Consider the following 21120-nt stretch of genomic DNA (forward strand, 5'->3'; position numbering starts at 1 on the left):
GTTGTCTTTGCTACTTACAGGCTGAATAAAAGAACCTGAGTGGTTGCATCAGTTCTCAAACTACTACAAATCTCAAGATAGGGATGCAAGTATAAAAGATTCTGGTAGTAAGTTATTGCCCATCCCTAGTGCAGATCCTGTCTGCTAGAAATGCTGAAGAGCCTGGAGTAGCCTGAACTATCCCCAAAATGACAAAGACTGGGAATGAAAATCCAGTTATTATAGTTTCAACTTTAGGAAATAGAGAATTGAGGTGATTTGCTGAAAGAGCTGCTTTTGGTCAAAGGTGTGCAGTGTCCTCTGTGTTAGCAACAGGAAATGTGTAGGTGTGATAGCATTTATTGCTGTGTAATAAGATAGGGACTGTTGTGGAAGAGTTCAGTGCCCAGATATTCACATAAACAGAGCAACACACAAACCACGTCTTATTTCTAATTTCCTACTTGTTTCTCAGCCCAGTCAAACCCAAATTTCTTCCATCCTGCTTCACCTTTCTCGTGCTGTTCTTTGCTAATGTACACTGGGCCATCTCTCCAGGCCTCATTTATACCCACAGCTAATTTGCCTTGTGTCTCATTCTTCTCCCTGTTTTTCCCAACTTCTCATTTTTCTTTCATGCACACATTTTTCAGCATCAGCATGATACTGGAAGGATCTCATCTTCACTTATAAGCCAGAAAAATTCCTCTTTGCCAGCTCAATTCACTTTTTATCCTCACCAGAAACATCTCCTGTCTTGTGCCCCTTGCCATTCCTGCAGTGTTTGCATAACTACTCTTACTAGATACAAGAAGACAGGGTTTGACTTAAAGATGATGTCCTAAATACAGCTGCACCAAATGTGGATACATGTGCTATTTTCATCCTCACTGTGCAGCTCAGCTGGCTGTGACAGTCTCACAAGGGAAAAACATAAATGCACTCTCAAGATTAAAGATCCTCTGATACTCTCTGCTGCTGTTACATTTGCTCTCACCAACTGTGCACAGCAGTCATCTCTAGATCACTCTCCTGTACTGTGTAATTCCACATAGACCAGTACCTTTCCCAGCTCTTACTCCAGGGCTCAAAATCTCCCATGTACCACTGCTGTGATGAAGCAAAATCACATGCTGGTACTTAGAAGTTACAGGCAGGGCAAGACACAATTAAGACAAAACTCATATGGCTTTACAGTTTGGCCAAATTAGTTTTGGAAGACCTTACTCTGCAGTCTTATACAAAGAAAGTCACTGAGCTGGTGAATGAATTCCTGTCACAGAACCTAACCCTGTGAAGACATTTCTGGTACAAGACAGTGAAACTATTTAGTACATTTGCTGGATGCGAGAGACATCCCCTTCTTCCCTCCACCAGTAGGTGTTTTGCACTGTTTCCCAGAGCTTGTTTAAGTCATCATTACAGACATATGATGTCTGTTGTTCTACCAACCACTGTGTTCTTTGTCTTCATTACAAGAGGCAGGCTTAAGAAAGAAATTTGGTAGAAAGATTTATTATAATCCTACAGAGACAGAGAATTCCCAAACCTGCTTGAGCTATTCCCTGTATTATTTAAATCAGACTGATTTGTCTTGTTCTTGGTTTTGTAATTCTTCAAAGACCATGGCAAGGATGCTGAGAGCATTTTGGCAGTCTAGCCTGCCCTGAATCAGGCCTGGAATTTCTCCTGCTGTTGCCTACTACTGTAATTTTCCCAGAAATTTTCACATCTCTATTTCTTTTGCAAAGGCAAACCAGCTGCACTACAACTTTCCACTCTGCCATCAGCTGGTAAGAATACCCTGTTTGTCTTTATGTCAATACACAGTTCTTGAAACCTCCTTGTCATGATAATAAAGCAATATATTCAAGACCAACAAGTCAGCCTTGAAAACTTTCAAGCAAGCCTGTGAGTTTGGCATGTGCCCTGTTCTGTGAGAATGCTGAACTGCCTCAGCAAGAGCCAGCCCTGCAGTATCATGGCTCCTGCTGCTTCCACCTGCAGGACAGACAAAGAATTCTTCAGACACTCTGGTCACTGTAAAGACATGACATCCTGGGTTTCTTGAACCACGCTGTAGGACAGAAATACAAAGACCTCTGCTGACTGATTTCCGTGCCTGCTGGAGGCATTGAATACAGCACCACATCTCTCAATTATTTTACTCTTCTATCAGACCACATTTTCCTTTCAAGTGAACTCCAAAAAATGACTGTTTCAAATGCAACACTCTGAACATATGTAATCTATCTAAAAGATGAACTTTCATTAACTGAAGAGTTATTACTTGCTCAGGAGACATCCCCCACATCTCCATAGAAATATGTTTAGTTATAACCCTACAGCTTAAAAACCCTAGCTGCAATATTTTGTGGTGTTGGTTAGGTTGCCAATTTGTTTATATGAGAATTTATTGATTCAAAAATCCTGTAATCTGAAAAAGCCTAAAAACACTTTGATTACCCTGTAGCTTCCCAGTAATTTAGATTGCTGTGTAATGCTGTAATTTTGCAGTGTGAGAAACACTGTTTCAGTTTCTAACTGATCTGCATTGAATTAATTTTTAAAGTTGTTGAATTATGCTAACAAGATCACAATAATTAAAAGAGCTTCAGGGGCAAGTGGATAGAGTTGGGAGTTAGCTCTGCCATCCCTGTGAGAGAAAAGATTTGTGCTTCCTCTTGAGTTACTCTAAGCTAGCAATACAAATCCTCAGAGTTCACATTAATGCAAGCCTGACTGACAACCTACCATTCAGAGCAACCATCTCAGATTTCTGCAATTAGCATGTGCTCTAAAATTTCTGATTCTTTAGGCTTAGTCTCTCATTTACATTTTGAAAAGGCTCTTAAGAATGAAGATGCCAAGACTGAGCAAATTCACTGCTCTTGAGACACATTCTGCATATCTGCAAGCTCAGTAGAAGTGTGTTTCTGTTAAAATCAATAGGATAAGTATCACATGGAAAAAAAAAATTTCTTCTTACCAAGCTGGGAGTACTGAAGGCTTTCATGGCAAAACTCTGGAAAGAGACAAAAGAAACTAGTCAATGTACTGCAATAGGGACAGTGTATTAAATAATGCAGAAAGTTGCAGGCAGCACTTGCTAATTCCTGAAAATCTCTTCATGGCCTTAATAGCAGCCTTTTATATGGAAAACTGTATATTCAAGAGGTCTACATACAACTTAATTGCAGGAAAAAAGAGAAAGCAGGGATATATTAGACATATCATCCCATCTGCTGCTAGTGACTGATTTTTCTCTTTGTCAAGGACTGCTTTAGAAAACTCAAAAAATCAGAGTATTTGTTACTTATCCTGAGAGATTATTTCACATTTTAAGAACATTTTCCTGAAGAATAGGAGGCTTGAAAATCAATGAGGTACAATCTGTAAGCATCGGTGCCTGAATAGGTCCCATATTGGAATGCTGAAGCCAGCACACAATGGGTAAAACAATATTGCTAAGATCAGTTACTGACATTTTCATCATGGATTAGACAAATGTCACACACTTGAAGTTTCAGCAATTGCTCTCTAGTTTGCCTGGATCAAAGATACAATTTGTGTTAGGTCAGGTTCTCAACAAATAAAGACAAATTTTCTAGGTTATTTATAATAATGATATCTTCATTGCGCAAGTTTAGGTCATTGATTCAGCTATTTTAAACTATCCATTTATACCAGATGACAGGGATTTTGGGTGCTTTTTGGAAAATGAACAAAAAATTAAAAAAGGCCCATTTAAGTGGATTTATGCAAAACAATGACATTACCTATTCTCTTATTTCCAACTTAAAAAGCCATCAAGAATTAAACTATGTCTGAGTGAAAAACATTTGATAGTGTGTTCACTACACCGACATTTACTTTGCTGTATCTGATAATAAATTAAAATGCTGACATTTATTATTAGACTAGATGAATGCATTAACAGGATAGCATTTTCCCCATTCTGAAAATCATCTAAAATATTTACTTTTATTTCTATTTTCTTCCTCCTATTCTATGCAAGAAGCTTACATTTTGACTCTTTGATTAAAACACCTTCAAAACTGCACTGGCATACACAGCACCAGCAAGTTAAGGGGCTGATTTTGGTCTAAGCCAGCTCCCACTTTTCAGCACACCAAGTGGAGACAGCAGAGAAATAAGGCCTGATAAGCACTGTGGATGAAGATGTCCAGGATTGGGAAGGGGGCTGGAAAGCTTAGTTGCAGGAATGCAAGCTGAGTCTGACTAGCTGCCCTGCAGACAGGGAGCCTTGTCCCATTCCATTCACTGGTACAGATGCTGCCATCAGACCAATAAACCCCGAGTTATGAACAGCATCTCTCAGCTTTATACTTGTGCTAACTGAAGAACCACAGCAGGATTTTTATCTCCAGGCTTTAACTCAGCACAATGCAAATTAACATTGATTTTTATCCCACATAATAAAAATTAAGAAAATAACTTCAGAATATTGAATATGCCTTGGACCTTTAATGAAGAAGGCATGAAAATCATTTGATACGTCTAAACACAGCTTCTGCAGATCAGGGAGCGTCTCACTGAGTACAGTTTAGGATTTTAGCTAGTCTGCCACTTTATTTTTGCAGTTTCAATAATTTTGACATTAACACTGCATTTTTTACCATTATGGACTAGACAAACCTCATATAAGGTTTAGATTTATAAATACAGAATATCTCAGTCAGAAATTTTAATTTCACTGTAATTGCTGAATCTTCTTTAGGTTAAAGCTATCACATAGATCATTGGATTAAAACTGATGAACAGTTTATATTCTTTTGTGTCACTATAGTTAATTTCTATTAAAGGGACAATAGCAGGGCTGTTCTTCACCCCCTGTCTATGGCTCCCTGCCTGTGACCCAGCAGCCCAGCTTATCTGTACCAGTCACAGGCAGACTGGACTGGTACAGATGCCAATAAACAATGGAACCAGCAAAGCCAAGCAAGGGCAGAAGGAGGAAGAGAGAAAGCAATGATTGGTTTTTGTTAAGCCACTCATGAGTTTGAATAATTAAAGCTAACTCACCACAAGCCAGACTTGATGCTCTCTGCACTGCAACCTCCCAGCTACCATATCAGGCCTACATACAAGCTACTTTCTGGAGTTTAATAAAAAATAAAGCTACTGAAACAAGACTCAGAGAGCAAAAGTGTGGTCTCAGTAATTTCAGTTGGCATACACCATTTTTTTAACCAACGATGCTTTGTATTTGTAAGGCAATAGTCTTGTAGTTTGCAATGGTCCAAGGATACAAATAAGGTAGTGTATAAATGCAACTCTGATTGACAAAGCTAAAAAAACTTAGGAACTTCCAAGCACATAAGCCCTTTGTCAGCTCTAAATCTCCAAGCAAAACCAAGACCATGAATCACTGCACTGACTTTAGTGTTGAATTGGTACTTTTCAAGGAAAAGGACAATTGGTAGCAAGGCAACTGAAGAGAACATTAGCAGAAACATAGTGATGATATTTTACGCTCTGTGGGAACAGAAATCAGTAATTACTGCTTATAGAACAGTGAGCTATTAATAGAGGATATTGAACGGAGGAAACAAAACCAATTAGTTTTTCTACTGAGTCCATGAGTTTTATTATACACTAAAGTTGTGAATTTTAGTTCCCCTGCTAATTTCTCAAGGCATTTTTCATACCTCAATTAAGTCTGAGAGATCAAACTGGCTTTTCTTATATATATATATTTCCATACATTTCACTGAAGATTTCTGGGGCTTTTTTATCACTTGTGAATTAATTCTGCTGCTTATTTCTTGTTTCATTTAATTTTTACAGTCTTCATTAAGCACTCTGGATAAGGTATATCACCGTGTCCTGGGATACATCCAGCTGGGAAGAGAGCTGATGGGAAGCTCTATTGCAAGGTACAGACTTCTTCCAAGGGAGTGCTGGCTAACAGTAAGATGGGATGTCAGCCTGTACATAGTACTATCTAATGATCCCAGGTTCAGATCTCTTATTGCAGTGAGGAGGTAATTTTTTTTTTATACACAGCATACCTAATAACCTACCAATGAGCTGAAAGAATTAGAGTTACTGTAGCAGTGCTAATCTATTTCCACAGTAATGGTGAAGCTGATCTGAGAGGCACTAGAACAAAGCAAGCATGCACTTGCTTCAGTAGTCTTTAAAGAAGTTGAATTTAACACTCTTGTGAGCTTTTCTGATCTGAAAAGTACTTCAGTCACAAGAAGGGAGATACAAAAGTGCTAACAAATTTAAAGGATGCCATTTAAAATTTACCAACTGGTATTTGTCTGTGGTGTACAAGGTGCATGGGTTGTGGAAAGAGCACCACCACCCTTCTTAGTACATTCTTATTTATAAAATCAAAATTCCTAGAGGTAAGTGATTGTGACACTCCACATTATGCCCTATGGATGTCTTCACTGACAACAGGTGTGGTGTGTCTAGGTAATGCTGCATGCTCCCATTTCTGCAATGGATTTTTCTTTTGCAAGCATGATCTGTTTTGCCACGTTCCAGAGTGGGCAGAGAGGGGGCAGCAACAAATGAACTCTGGTCATATCCACTCACATCAAACTGCTTACATGACCTTGATTGACCCTGATGGGCTCTGCATGCAAGAGAACACTTATGTAACAAGTTGAGCACCACCTGTATGCGTTAAATAAATCACCAGCAGCACCAGCTCTGGAGAGGAGCTCAACACCCCTCTGCTCATCCCCGTGCCTGTGTAAAGCATGACATTGAGCAGAAAATGTGCCAAAATAGTTTGCATAAAGTTTTTAGAAACCAAAAGCTTTGAATATGGTATGTCTTAATCTACACTAATTTACAATTGGTAGAACAAAATTAGTTATCTTAAGCCCATTATTGCATGCCAATTCTGCATTTCAAATTAGCCAGGATGCTAGAGACTGGATGAGAAACCTCTAGTGCTGGAGCACACCTCTGTGGGGTATGCAATATAGCAGCTGTAGGTGATACAAAATCTCCATTCAGGGCAACATCTGCAAATTATACAAAAACTAAGTGGAGGAAAAACCCATTAATACTATCCAGAAGGGCGTGCAGGATCAAGCACCACTCACTGGGGCTCATGGCACTGAAAATTGTTCTGGGGCAGCATGGGAGCAAACTAAATGTGTTTAACTGCTCAGGTATAAACTTGATGGTTTGGAGATTGTTAGTGCATGTTTCTTTGTTTTCTTTCACAAGAGAGTAACAGCATCTTATCAGCACACATTACTCTGTGTTTGGTGTTTAAAACCCTTGAGGAAAGGACAATCAGATTTTAGTCAGGTAAGAATGAACATTATTTCTCTGAATTTCCTTTTTTGTCCCCTTCAAAAATATTTACAAAAGGATTTTTTTTCCTAAAGGTACTTTAAATTAAGATTACTAATAAATCTGCTTCTATCTCTGTACTAAACTGATAAAATATCTTTCAATTACTTACAATTGAAACTTCAGCACTAGTACAAAAAGTACAAAAGTACAACTTTTTTGCCTGACTTTTTGAGACAGATTTGAATGGTAAAAACCACAGCTGAACACACAATCTGAAAATTGTGTATGATTTGTCCCAAAGGTTTAAATCTTCCTATCTATATAAACAGTTGAGAGCAAAGGAGCTGCCTCAAGGAAAATGAAAATAATAATTCATTTTTCAAGTATTTATGGGGAAAAAAAAATCTTCCATTTGTCTCTAGTTACTGTACTGTGTAGTCACTGCCCATGATATATCAGGAGAATTCAAAGAAAATGATCCCAATATTATTTACAAAAAAAATCTCCAGTGCAGTTGTTTTTGTCCACTTGGCAATTTCTAAATTACTTCTATATCATGCATGAAAGTGCAAGAAAAAAAAACATGCAATGTTAGACTCTAAGACAGTGAGTGAAAATGTCACCTGACTTTCACCCTCTGCAATCAGAAGAAAAAAAACCACCCTTAAGTTTCTCCTCCTGCTTTGAAATTCAGGAAAGATATCAACCCAACAAATGCCAAGATATGTAATAGTTATACAGAAGAACTTTTCATGGCACCTGAAGGGAAATGGAAACTGAAGTTTTCATTGCCTTATCAAATAATTACCACAACATATAATTTTCCAGCCAAATGAAAAGAGGTAGAAGGCAGCAAATACTCATGATTATTCTCTGGATTTTCAGAAATCAGTAGCAAAACTCCATTTGATTCAAGTACTCATGATTTCACTAGGAAGGAAAGGAATGTAGAGTTGGAGGAGGAGCTTTCACCTTTTGAATTTTTACTAGATAATTAGTTAAGCTTCAACAATTTTCAATTTTCAGGTCATAATTGCTCCAAAGTGCTACACTCACATGATCAGTGTCTTTGCAGACAGTGTTGCCAACATAATGATGTGGCACAGTTTGTATCGAATTAATAGTTCTGAGAGTTCAGGTTAAGAGAGATTAGATTTCCAAATTGTCTAAATCAGGGGTTTAGAAATGCCTCTTTTTATCTTAGCCTCTTGTAAAACAAAATAATGACCCATAAAATTATTTTTCTCATAGAGGGCTGCACACTTCCCAGGACTGCTTGGAGTTAAGTCTCCTCTGACCAACACTGCTCGGTGACATTTCAATTCAAGTAGCAAAGGCCAGAGGAGTTCTCACATGAGCATCCTTTAACCTACAGAAGTTCCCTCCACTTGGCTGCACCCACTGCAGTGGCACAAATACCACAGGCATGAGCAATGAATCTGGCAGCTAGAACTGATGTCTGTGATACTGCCTATCCTGGGAGGCTGTTTCCAGGGCTTCAGTGTTTGCCAGCTGGTCAGCTGCTAAGGCAGGGAGCTCCCACACAGGAGGCCTGTCTTCAGCTGAAATCTTTGGTGGGAAGTCTTAATCAAAACAATTAACCTTTTTTTTTTTTTTTTTCCAACTGAGACCATGGAAAATGTTACAGTCTTCTCAAGAGCTCTCATTAAGAATCTCTAGTAGCTCTTTTTTTGGGACATAGATTTGAAATTTGTGGTTAGTGGATTTTCTGGCCCCAGGCATAGGATTTTGTGATTGTACAGAAGTGAGGAGATCCTCTCCCGCATTCTTACAACTAATTTTTATTGGGGAAAGCTGGAGTTGAGCATAGAGTGATAAGAAAAGCAAGGTGTTACAGAAACAGAATAAAATAACTGGGTGAAGGTGGCAGAGGGAGTCAAACTAAAGGACCTATTTTCCCAGAATGGAAAGACTTAAGAAGGGAAAAAAAAAAAAAAAAAGTCCAAGGTGAAAACATCTGTAACAACCAGAAAGCTCCAAATTAGAGGACTTAGAGCTGATAGTAGATTTCCCTTCCAGTAGTACAGAGTTTTAGACATTAATAATTAATAAGCATCCCATGTTTTAAAAGCTGTTCAACAAGAGGCAGCAACATACTACCAGTATAATTTACTCCATAAACTCTGCATATGGAGGTCTGTGTACCTGTTTTCAAAATCAAAGTTTAAACCACAAAGATAACTCAATAGAATTTCACCACACCTCTGAAGGATAAACTAATAGAAAAAAAAAGGAAAAAATTACATCAATGCACACCCCTCTGGATGTGTGAGTTCCTGTTTTAAAAAGCAGGAATATAGCAAAGAGATAATTTTTTAAAGTTGAGAAATGAGGAATCAAATAGTAACCATGCAACCTTGTTCTGGCACAGCAGACTCCTGAGGTGTATTGCTGACAGAGAGGAAGGGAAGCCCAAGCCCAGCATCTGGATTGAGGCCTTTCTACCACACTAACATCACTGACACAGCTTCTCAGTCTTCTTTCCCTGAACTGAAGAGCTCCATTTGTGTATTTTACCACAGCAACTAGAGAACTTTCTGTAAGGCTTTTTTTCTTTACTTTCTTCTATTTATGTATTTAAGTCTATTAGTTCAAATTAAAGTTCAAATTAGTTCAAATTAAAGGCATCACAAATTCCCAAAGCCATTTCCTCTCAGATATTATCCATTCCCAACTGCCCTTTGAGGTACCTTGTTTTCCAAGCAGCCTACAATTTATTGATAAAATCACCATGTCACTGGCACATCTGCTGACAAATATATACCATATGCTTCTCTTTCTCTCCAAGCAAAACAGTTACCTGAGTTTAAGCTCTGAAGTTACATAGTGCAGTATGAATTTCATTAATGTTTTGCATCAGGAAAATGTTGTTTATAACTGCTTTCCTTACACAATCTAGTAATTATCCTAATAGGCCTGTTTCTATCAGTAAATTAAGTCCAGTGAAAACATACAGTATATGCATGCCTCGAGAGCTCTTAATTTTCAGATAATTAAACCCCTTTCAGCTGATGATTAACCCAATTTTGGAATTCATACGGACAGTGTAACAAAATATGTCACAAGGAAACAAAAACATTATGAATATTCATTCTTAAATTGTTCACCACAGATCACTACAGAGGCCAGAAGATATCCCACACAGTCACTCTTCCATGGGGACTTGTACTATCAAGCTTGATGAAAAGATACCTTTTAGACAATACTAAAAAAACAGCCTTTCATAGGCAGAAAACAATTTTGTTATTATTCATACCAGTTTCTAGTTTCTTATACTGAAGTTTTTCTTAACTTAAATGTATACTTTTTTCTACATTTATTAAACCTAAATCGGTTCTGATGCCATCCCCCCACCCAACCAGCACAGTGTAATTAGTGAGTATAATTTTTATATGCATACATTGTAACAGATGGTACACTCAGGATCTCTACTTTGAACTAGCAGAAACTATTTAATTAAAGTGCGATTTCATTCAAAACAACCCAGCCCTTGCATAATAAATCTTATTCTTGTATGGGAAGTTGATGAATGGGACACATATACACCACCAATAGTATTTCAACATCTTTACAGCAATTTGTTTTAAAATCTTATCTCTGAAGTAAACTAAAACTGCATATTTCACCAAGATACACATCTTCTCAATAAGATAAGAAAAACATGAAAATATATTCAGTTCTATTAGGATCCACAATACAGGCTAATGAAATTCAGTCCATTAATAGGTTCACTAATGCAAGCAGCCTCCTTTCCTGCAGCCTCCGTGTCTACTCAAAGCACAGTTCTGTCATCCCTGAATAAGGCACATAGAGTAGAGAAAATGTGAGAATAAGACTGATAAAGTCAGGTTTCAGTTGCCTCTGAAATAATTTTTACAATTCTCACCATGTCTTTTTTAGTATTTATTTTTTTAATTAACAGCACTGAAACAAACAAGTACTAAAATCATTGAAGTTCTCATGCAGTTCTCCACCTAAGGAGGGATACATTTCCTAATCTGATCGACTGAAATCATCACCCCAGACCTAAACTAATTTCAAATTACTGAGGAAATTACTGCTGTTACCAGGGAAAAACAATGAGGCACAAGCTCTCTACAGCACAAAGTTACTGTAAGAGGCAGCAAAAGAAGAACTCAAGTGCAGATCTTGCAGTTCTACTGAACAAGGCATACCAACATTCTCCCCCAAAAAATAGAGCAGTTTGGTTAATTAGTTAATAAGAGAACTTTGCTAATGTATGATAGGTATTGCTTTTCACAAGAAGCCTTGTCTAAGTCAATACCAGGTAACTAAGAAGCTGGATATACAAGATTTCTTTGGCCAGAAATAATGTATTTGACATATGAGATCTTCCTAGGGATGCCCATGTGGTTTTAACTTCCCTAACTTCTCTAAATGAAAAGAAAAAAAAAAAAAAAAAAAAAAAAAAAAAAAAAAAACAAAAAAAAACCATGCCAGAAACCACTCTCAAAAGGAACTCCAGGCTATTATTAGTATACCATGTTTAATTGCTGTCTAAGCAATATTTCAGCAACTGTTGAGTAGCAGCATACAACCAACTGTAGTTTGGCAATTACAGAGACATGGTTATCCAAGAGTTAATCAGCTATCCTTATGTGGCTATGCTGTTCTTTTCCACAGAGGAGTGCTGCTTCCCAGCACATTGCCAGGTAGTGTGGGAAAGCTCCCTTTTTGTTTCCATCAAACTCTCTTCTTCTGACAAATGGAGGACAGTTCCAGCATTTCTAATTTGAGCATTGAATTGTCTTCACCTTGTTTGAACCTGATTTTATTTTTGTTTCAATATTATTTTCACTGCTCGTTTCCTCTGAGGATCAGTTTGACTAGGAAGATCCATATGCCCATATGCCAGGGTTTAACAGCTAAATGGAGTGAGAAAATCTTCAATTAGCTGAAAGTGATTTCAGCTGGGCAGGCTGAGAAATGTCCACTGACTGAAAAGCTGCAAAAGCTAATGTACCAGTTATTATATTTTCTAATTTTTAAATTTGAGCTGAACATCAAATATTTTGTACCATTAATTAAAACAAAAACAAAGAAACAAGCCAAACCAAACCAACAAACAGCTAAACCAAGAGTAATAAAGTCAATTATTCAAATATTGAAATTATTTTGGATAATAGATGCCCCAGTCTTGTAAAGACAGTGGTAATGAATCACTGCCCTAAATGAAACAAACTGTCCAGCTTCCCTCATCAAACAACTGCTTGCACTTTGGGTGTATTTAAAGAAATACACTTATTCTCAGTGATCACTTACAAGCAGTTTCACAAGCAGCCTTTTCAAACTTACCTTGGCATTAATAGAGAAATGACAAAGAACAGAGAAGGGAATTTTAAATACATTTAGATGAACAATTAACTGATAGCCTTTTCTAAAACACAAATAATCCTCCTCAGCATGGCTTATTGTTATTTCTAGTGCAGTAGTGCTTAGAGATTTAGTCATGGCAGATTCCCTTTACGCTAGATGCTGTACAGGAAGAAAAAGACAGTTCTTGTCTTGAAGAACTTACAGGCAAGCATGTGGTTATTTGCTAGACAATGCATTTTAGACCATAATTGCCTCATTTGTTTCAACCCTGATCATCTCTCATCTTTTTTAATGGAATCAAGGTATTGACATCACAGTTGCTGGGTACAAAGTATGGATTTAGATGTGACCATATGCACAGTTATGAGAGGGCTGCAGTTATTGTTGAATTCCTCACTTAGAAAGCATATTATTTCTTTGTCTTTGATATATTTAGCAGTAACTGCTTTTCTCTGGAAATATTTAATAGGCAAAGCTAATTCAGCTTTGCTGGCCATGAGCTTCTGTGCATTAAGCCATCTGCTTTTATGTTGGAAGAGAAGAGAAAAGAAAGCAGTTCAGTTGTCAGAAGATAGAAGTTAAATAAAACTAAGTAGAATGTCAAAATATAAGTTAATTGAGACAAAAGTAAATGAAAATCATTACCTACTGTCACTTCTGAAACGTTATGGTTTATCATTTATGCACACCATATCCGTGCAAGAGCACCCTTAATCCCTGCCTGCAATAGCTGCACATGGTAATTTTTATTATTGCCTCAGGGTTTGCTAAAACTCATCCTTCGCAAAGCAGCAGAATTTCAATAAAATTACGTCTAATCACATTTCTTAACCTCAGTCAAAGATTAATTTGTCCTGTTCTGTTTATCATTGCAGAAGATACAAATTTCATTTCTTAATTGTGCTTTCTTTTGTTCTCTCTACTGATTCCAGAAAAAAATGACATTGTTTTCTTAAACAGATTTGAAAAACCTCTGTTTCCATTATAGTCAAGTTGTTCAGTCAGTTTCACAGAACTCAAAATTTTCTCACCAGCTTCAAATATGACCAATTTGTGATTAATTCCTTAAATTTTCTCTAAATCAATTTAGTCTATTTTTTCCCTTTTTTTTCTCTAAATTTTTTACAGTCAAAAACAAGTTATGTTTCAACCAATCTTAATTACAGAGAGGACATATTTTTCACAAGCTGATGTCATCTCTCAGGACATTTTTACTTCACCAAGGAAATTCTCCCTTTTGTCATTACAGAAAATACTACTCACCACTGCCCATCTTGTGCTTTACTCTATTCTTCATCAAATCATATGCCCAAACGGGAGTTCTGGCACCCTCCTGAATAATCCTTCACCTCTTGTCCTTAAAATTCTCTACTCTTGCATTTAGCTGTGGAGGAGAATAAGGTCACAGTAATTTAGGTTTTATGTGATAACAGTTTAAAAAACAAAGAAAAGAAAAGCAAAACCCACAACAGTCTACACTGCTAGACTTGTAAGTCAGTTCCTGTAAGAAAAAAAATATCTGCTCTTTTATTGGCTTTGCAAAGGAATTAGCATGCAATTGAACGTCATCATCTTTGCCAGGCAAATAGCTGTAGAAATATATTAAACACTCCTAAGTCTCTTCAATCCCATTTAGTCTCCACCTGTCTCTCAAACTGAGCATCCCATTCAGGCAGAAGCAGAAATACCATACTGAGTACAGAGAGAATACAAATCTATGTATTTCAAACACACAACTTCTTGCCTGGCTGTTCTCACTTTTTGCATGAAAAGTACAAAGAGAGTCAAGAGATGGCAAAACATACACCAGTCAAACACAAACATATTTAGTTAAGAAATAAATGGTATTCACATGTTTTCCACAAGTTGTCTTGCATTTATAGCCTCACCATATGAACAAAGCAGAGGTTGGTTGGTTATGAATACAAGTAATTACATGTATTCTTGTGCATATTTCACTGTATATACATATATACGCTGCTGCATGCCAGACAACTTTAAGAGCAGAAAAACAATGTTCAGCACCCAGTGTGGCGTTGATCTTTTGAATCAGAAGTGGGTTTTGAATTTGTCACTCATAGATATATTCTCAAACATATGTGATGCATTTGCTGCTTGTACAAGAAATATTCTACCTGAACAACAGAAGTCAGAATAACAGCAGTGGGATTGTTCACAAAACAGCTCATTATTTTACAGAACTTTTACCCCGCAACCCATACCATCTTTCTCATGTATTTTCATAGAGCAAAATACATCTGAACACCTAGCTGCTAGGAAGTTCTTCCTGAAACTTGTTACTCAATCATTTAAAATCATGAAAATCAACACTGCAGGAAGCAGCCAAAGACCATGGTTTTCCTCCTGTTCCCTGGGTTTTGCAGACAGACCCAACCCTGCTACCAAGTCACCATTTCCAGGCCTCCATCCCTGCGCCAGCCTCACCAGGACAATGGGGTGCCAGGCCTTCCCCTTCTCCCCACTGACACACAGCACTATTTTTCCAGTGTTGAAAGCAATAGACCTAATTAATGGAGAGTCCCATCACCAGCACTCCTTCTGCCTTTGTTTTTGCCTAACCAATAGATGGTACACCTTCAACAACACCCCGCTTTAAAAAACCCATGATTTCAAAAAAGAAACGTGGTATCAAATAAAAACTACTTACCAAACACCAACAAAAACTGCTGTTCTTTGTGGCCACTTGCTTCCTTTATGCTGGGGTTACATTAAGGTGACTGGGAACCTGTGGGCACAAACAGGCCCTGAGGGACCCCCATGGCCACTTCCCACCCACATTCCCGGGGCCACGCGTCCATTCCCCTCAGAGATACCCAGTGGGATGTCTCTGCCGGGGCTGTGGGAGAGCTGCCAGGCTCACCAGGACCCCCATGGCCACTTCCCACCCACCCACATTCCCAGGGCCATGAGTCCCTTCCCCTCAGAGGTGTCTGGTGCTGTGGGAGAGCTGCCAGGCCCCAGCAGGACCCACCACATTCCCGGGGCCGCGAGTCCATTCCCCTCAGAGCGTGCGGTGCTCTGGCTCGCACTGCGGAAGAGCTGCCAGGCCCTGCCCTGCCACCCCGGGGAGCCCTGGCCCCCACCATGCCCCAAAGGTCTCCTGCAGTTATAACTTTTAGAAAACTATGACCCATATGTCTCAGAGTTGCAACTTTGCTGTGCTTTTAGAATTTTTCTTTCCATTAATTAATTCCCCCGTCAATTTGCTGCTATGCTGCCCAGTGACAGCTGACACAAGGTCTTGAAAACCAAAGTAGGGACTCCTGCTTCTCGAAGGGAGGACTCCTTGTTCCTCAAAGTCTGAAGCCAAAGAAGGCATCTCTTAGCAGTAACTATGGCTTTCCACAGAAACCCCCACTCCAGCATGCACATCAATCAGCTGAGCAAGGAACTTGTCCACATTTTTGCCTCATGATCGGGAGTTAAAGAAAGAAGCACCTCACTTGCACATACAAATCCTTGTCAATAAAATCTACCACAACATTTAAATAATTAGGACAACATCCATGGCAGGAACACCTATTCTTTCCTTCTTTTACTCTGAGACACCCAAGATCAGTGAAGGACTATTTCTTGACACCTTTTTACCCACATTGTAAAAGTGATAGCTAATTTTAGTGTTACTTTGCATTTCTCTTTTATCCCTCAGATCACACTGCTTCCTATCAGCAAAGAGGTGAGGATAAAAGAAAACAAAATATCTTTGGCTAGTTATTTTTATGCCTAAACTGCAGAGCATTTAGTTATTTTCAAAATTGTTTTACCATACTCAGATGGTTCCTCAGCAGTTTTCAAAATATAAGCATCTCAAAAAGTACAAAGTTTTTAGGGTTTGAGCTATTTCAGGTATCAATGTTTCTATGTTTTTTGATAAAGAATTTTATTAAATGAATTACATATATTTTCTGTCAGAGCAATGACAGGTCTTTACCCCATATTTTCTGTCAAACAATCTTTTAAATAGCCATGTTTCTCAGAAATACAGAGATTATTATTATCATTACTGCTGAGTTTGGCACATCTCTTCCTGCTACAGCAATATTTATTAATAGTTTACATGCTATTTTTCCAAATTTTGTAACATCTCTTACGGGCATTAGAATAAATGCACTGCTGCATTGACAGCATTGCACAAATTATATTTTTGACTGTTACAGTCAATTTTTCATATATTACTGTAATAAAATTAAAATTTAATCAGAACGTCAAGATTTAAAACAACCCTGGCAAGAACTTGTTCTACAGAAGTCTCATTAATAAGCAACAGAATACCATATCTTTGACAATTACAGGGGCTTGGGTTTCTGGTTTTTTTTTTTTTTTTTTTTTGCTTTTAAAAAAGACAAGTCTACTTCATTATTTTTAAAAGCCTTTGTTGTGGCAAGTAATGAAAATTATATTGTTCCTTTGACTTGTCTTGTAGATGGAGGTGTCTTTGATCATATAAGTATCATGAAGTCCCATGTCAATATTTTCCCTTTCCTATCCAAAGTACAAACAGTTGCTATAGGGGATTAAGAGTGACATTTTTTAAGGAGATCATTAGATACTAGTCCTTAAGGGCAGTTTCCTTCAAAAAATAATGAAAAAAAAATTAAATGTCTGTGACATGAGTTATAGCAAAACCACTTGTACAAAGGAAAGACAATCACTTTGTAAATTATTAGCCTCTCAGCAAATGGACTTTCTACTTTCCCAGGGGCAAGACAATGCTTAGGAACATACTGATTTTGTAAAAACTGAAGACTTTGCTTCAGTTAGAAGTAAAACTTCAGTATTTCATTCAAGCCAAAAGTAAGCATCTAATGCAAGACTGGAAAGCAATACCTCAGCTTTATGACTCTGCTCACTGTTCTCAAAATGGAACAATATCCCTAGACAACATATGGTGGGATTTACCCAACCTGACTTTGGGACTTCTAAATGTTACTGCCTAAACCTAAGTTAGTCATGTAGAGTCACAGAATCTTCGAATCATAAAATATCTCAGTTTGAAAGGGACCCATAAAGACCATCAAGTCCAATGCCCTGCTCCTTACAGGACTGCCTGAAACAAACAGATATCACTAAGCGTGTCATCCAGACACTCCTGGGACCCTGACAGGATTTGTGCCATGCCATTCCCCTGAAGAGCCTGTTCCAGTGACTGACCACCCTTCCAGTGACGCCTCTGATAGTTAATGGAGAACGACAGATGAATCACCACATCTTCTATTTGTATTACTTAGTTTGCTCAACTTCCACACTTACATGGTTAATTCCAGCTAGCCATCCTTATCAACAAGACAGGCATCTGAAGCATCTAAAAAGAGAAAAACTCAAGAAAGGGACTTTTTTTTTTTTTTTTATAAGTACAGGAGCTCCCTTATGAGCAGCTAAAGTTAGGAAAGATGACATTCATTCCTTAGGTCTATCTCCTGACTTTTACTTTTGAATGTAATATGACGATGTTTCATCCCAAACTTTCAGAGCCTCAGTCCTCTTTAAAAGATAGAATTCAGAACCCAGTCTTTTATGTGATGACAAACAAACTGAAGGACCAAAGGATCTTAAATACAGAAGGAAAGAAATATGTATAAAAAGCAATGCTTTATATTTTATTTTATAAATAGGGATGTGTGTATTAAGGTGAAAAGCTTCATGTAGGGCACCTAGTGTCCCTTTCCTACTCTTTAAATGACTTGTTTCAGGAAAAAAACCCACCTCATTATTCATTGCATATGATGTTCTAAGGAACAGTCAAAAGCTGCAGGGATTATGGACAAAATCTGAGACTGCTGGTTGGGAAGTGCTATAGCAGTCTATACCAGACTAGTCAGAATTGATGAAGAGTATCAGAGGAAGAGCTTCAGCATTCAAAAATACTCTTAGAAGTAGACTCTTCATTTTAAATATCTATTAAATTAAGAACTACTCACATCTCCAGTAAGATGAATGTACAAAACCAAGTCAATGCTTGGAAAAAAATGAAAGGATTTTTGCAAATCAGTCACATTAATATTTATACCCACAAGAGACAGTCATTTTCCAATTACCACGTAGGTAGAACAGCAGTTCATATAAAATATCAGAACAAAAATGCACACCATGCAATTTCTTTAGCTCCTCTTTCTATATGGCTAATAGAAAACCAGGTGGAAAATTGCTCATTGAAGCTAATTAGCCTTTAGTTATCACCAGTTACATTTCCAGCTGTTCTATTTCATCCTAGACTTCTTAATTTATTCATCTGGCATATTCAGATCTGTTTCCTCCATATGCTATGCTCATAGCAAGAAGAAGGAAGAAATCCTGCTTCTGGGGAATTAGTCCCTCATCTGTCAGATTCCTAATTGCAACTTCATCAGCAATTGAGTGCCTGTAAGCATGCATTTGATAGGAAATACATTTCTTGCTGTTTAGGGATATATAGTTTGTAGAACTCATAAAAATGAATCTGTATCACTTGGGAAATCTAAGATATACATTCTTACTATTTCTTATACAATGAAGGTCAGATAATTTTACAACCTTGGAATGTATCAGAGTTTAAGTTCTTAGGCAAAAGACTAAAAGCTCACTAGTCTGCACCATAAGTATATTAATTAATAGAATACTGCACACAGCCCTTTGCAGCTAAAGAAAAGAAAAAATAAAGCTTGGGGTTTATTCTTTTATATGGCATTTAATGATATACCCTGTCTTAAAAAAAAAAAAAACACCACAGAAGAGAAAATTTAGTCCTCTTACATTACAAAATGTACCCAAATAATATTAATTCTTTCAAGTTGCTCTGTGAATATAATTTAAACTTTTTCTTTATTGATCTTGAACATTGAAAATTTGAATAATATTTTTCCAAGCAATTAATTACATAAGCCACTTTGGTTTTTTTCTGTTTCTTAATTGGATGCCAATTTAATCATCCATTTAAGTGCAAATTCAGAATAAAGGCTTATGAAACACTACATATTTTCATGATTAACTTTCTGTGAATGTTTGTGCAAAGAAAAGTCCATGGCTGAGATGACACACAAAAATGAACATAAGAACAGCACAATATGAGAAATCATATGTAAATTATATGAACATTACTGCATTTGTCAGTAGTTGCCCCCACTGCCCCAAGGGAAACCCCCACACAGTCCTGCTTCCTTCATGCTGCATGCACAGCATGATTGCCAGAGGTCCTGGCGTTACTTTTTAAGTTTTTACTGAAAGAAGAGGGAGGTCAGCCTCTTATACCACTTCATTCCCACAGTTCCTCCTGGGCAAACTGGCAAGAAACAGACTGGATGGGTGGTCTGCCAGCTGGGTAGGAAACTGGCTCCCAGAGCACTTGGAGGGCAGTGATCAATGTTTCTTACTTAGGCTGGCAGCCTGTCACATGTGGGATTGATCCCTCAGTGACTGGAACAAGGCCACACACAATGCTCAACATCTTGCTTGCAAACTCCCACCCTGCAGTCTTAGCTTTGCTTTGTGGAGTTGATTTGAATGAATTACTAATATGTTTTTGCAAGCATTATTTAGAATTTTCATGTTGAAGAACTTAAACATATATCTGTAGATATGCAGTATTGTCAAACATATTTTCCAATTCTAAACATGCAGTACTTGACTAACCTGTAAGGGGTAATTACATTTCTAAAATAAGGTACCTAAGTCTTTCTTCCCCCTTCTTAGCTAAGTGTACAGAACTTAACAGGTAGTCCAATTTTCAGCATTGTTATTGTGCTAATAATCACAAGTGGCTTTCTGGGGTCTGCACCAGTCATACTGGGTGACATCTTGGTGCCTCTCCTGCCACCCAGAACTGTTACAAACTGCCTGTCATCTGGTTTGTGGGAACTTGGCATCCTTTTGGATTTTGGGTCCCCTGTGATGCCTGCCCCCTTTTCTCAGTATCATTGCTCTGCAAAGGGTGAAGAAGCTGCAACAAACTTACATGGCCAAGTCTCCAAAGAGTTCAAGAGGAGGACAGGTAGCTGCTCCACAAAGGTAGAGGAAGGGAAGTAACAGACCAACACCCACCATTCTTTCCAAAAGAAGGGTAAAGAAGTAATGAAGGTGAAAAGTCAGAATACAGGCCAGTTTTGCCTTCTGTTGTATGAGACTTGCTCTTGGTCCACCTCAGAGGGTTTAGAAAAGAAATGAGAGGTGCATATATAACTTCTGCCTATGCAAGGAAGGTGGGGCAGAGAGATCTTTTCTTCCATTTGCCTTCATACCCCTTGAGAGTTGGAGTGTTGCAGGTGTCTCTCTGAAGCTAAGGAGAATGATGGAGAAGGATAACTATTACATTCCCAAAGGAAAGACATCTCCAGATGCCATCATACAAAACATGTGACTTTGCCTAAACATATGAAGTAATTACATTAAGGAAGAGTTGCAAAAGGTAGCCAGAATAAGAGAGAGCAGTGCATGTGATTAAGTTAGTTGACGGCATCCACGAGCTTGATCCTAAATATTAGTGGATATCAAAATTGCTGA

At 37.9% G+C, this 21120-nt stretch overlaps 1 protein-coding gene across 3 annotated transcripts in view; it reads right to left on the reverse strand.

Moving 5' to 3' along the window:
• SPATA13 (spermatogenesis associated 13) overlaps positions 1-15648 on the reverse strand; it is a 171376-nt gene extending 155728 nt beyond the window's left edge. For all 3 annotated transcript variants that reach the window (XM_053934543.1, XM_053934544.1, XM_053934542.1), the window contains exons 1-4: positions 15620-15648; positions 15296-15373; positions 13891-14011; positions 2969-3004 (exon numbers count right to left, since the gene is read on the reverse strand). In XM_053934543.1, coding sequence (XP_053790518.1) covers positions 2969-2995 — 27 coding nt within the window. In that variant the 5' untranslated portion in view covers positions 2996-3004; positions 13891-14011; positions 15296-15373; positions 15620-15648. The remainder of the gene's footprint in view (positions 1-2968; positions 3005-13890; positions 14012-15295; positions 15374-15619) is intronic.
• Between the last annotated feature and the right edge of the window lie 5472 nt (positions 15649-21120).

Source organism: Vidua chalybeata, chromosome 2 (assembly GCF_026979565.1).
Source record: "Vidua chalybeata isolate OUT-0048 chromosome 2, bVidCha1 merged haplotype, whole genome shotgun sequence".
Classification (NCBI taxonomy): Eukaryota; Metazoa; Chordata; class Aves; order Passeriformes; family Viduidae; genus Vidua; species Vidua chalybeata.